General features: G+C 39.0%; 1 protein-coding gene across 2 annotated transcripts; it reads right to left on the bottom strand.

The window, feature by feature from the left end:
• Positions 1-48: 48 nt before the first annotated feature.
• LOC109222324 (zinc finger CCCH domain-containing protein 53-like) lies at positions 49-905 on the bottom strand. Of its 2 annotated transcripts, none has more exons than XM_019386689.1 (4): positions 882-905; positions 659-806; positions 254-457; positions 49-141 (listed from the first exon to the last, which is right to left on the bottom strand). In XM_019386689.1, exons 1-4 carry the CDS (start codon positions 898-900, stop codon positions 135-137), a joined length of 378 nt encoding a protein of 125 aa, XP_019242234.1. In that variant the 5' UTR covers positions 901-905; the 3' UTR covers positions 49-134. The 2 variants fall into 2 exon arrangements, with proteins under 2 accessions (XP_019242234.1, XP_019242233.1); XM_019386688.1 differs by having other exon boundaries at positions 50-161.
• Between the last annotated feature and the right edge of the window lie 36 nt (positions 906-941).

The raw sequence follows: 941 nt of genomic DNA, 5'->3' as shown, positions 1-941 counted from the left end.
AATACGAAGAGAATCTAATTCAAAACAAGAATGACAAAGAAAATTGAAACCAAAAGTAAATAAAAAAAGATTCTTTTACCAAGCTAAGTTAATCCCTCCTAGCTAGCCTTGCACAAACTCTTAACACCTACATTTCAATGGCTTCTTGCCCAGAAGTAAACCTGGTCAATGACCACCTCAAATTAAGTTCTTTTCACTCTTTTTTAAAAACCAAAGAGAGTGGATTGAGAAAAGATGTTGAGAGGTTAAGTACCTTGGCATGTGGAAGTAACAAGATTTAAGAGAAGCCATGTTGAGGGTAGAAGTTGTGGGAAGCATAGAGATGTTAGTAGTAGTAGTAGTAGTTATTGGGGAACTAACACCGGCTTCAGCTGAATCAGTGGAGAATGCGGCCTGGTGTTCTGCAGCTGACTTTGTAGGAGAAGCGAAAAGATTATCGGGAAGGATGTGCTCCAAGCTGCTTCAACACCAAACAAAAATCAATAACAATAGAAAGAATCCAAAAACACTAATTTGCACTATTTTAGATCCAATTCCAGCACACTTTAACATCCTCAATGGGGAAACCAAAATGAAAGGCTCGCAACTACAAGCTTGAAATAAGACTTCATGCTGTTAACAATCTTGAAATTCCATTGAAGAAATTAATGTTCAGTACCTTTCTTGAAGATTAGAGTCGTCGGTGTTGGCGGTCTGCTCCTTGCTGCCGTTCTCGTTCCCAATATCGCTAGGCAGCGTTTCCTGAGGCACCTTCTCATCAGATGCATTAGATGGGGACTTGGTAGCTTCATAGATATCGTTATTTTCTGTAGAAGAATAAATCAGCAATACTCGATCCACAACTAGAGAAGAAACAGCAAAGAATCTACTCAAAGGTAAACCTGCAGGAATTCTCATCATTGCCATTAGACTAGAGGAACAAGACTATGACTGTTTGAGAA

This window comes from Nicotiana attenuata, unplaced genomic scaffold (assembly GCF_001879085.1).
Source record: "Nicotiana attenuata strain UT unplaced genomic scaffold, NIATTr2, whole genome shotgun sequence".
NCBI classification, from domain to species: domain Eukaryota; kingdom Viridiplantae; phylum Streptophyta; class Magnoliopsida; order Solanales; family Solanaceae; genus Nicotiana; species Nicotiana attenuata.
This window is presented reverse-complemented; position numbering and strand designations above follow the sequence as displayed.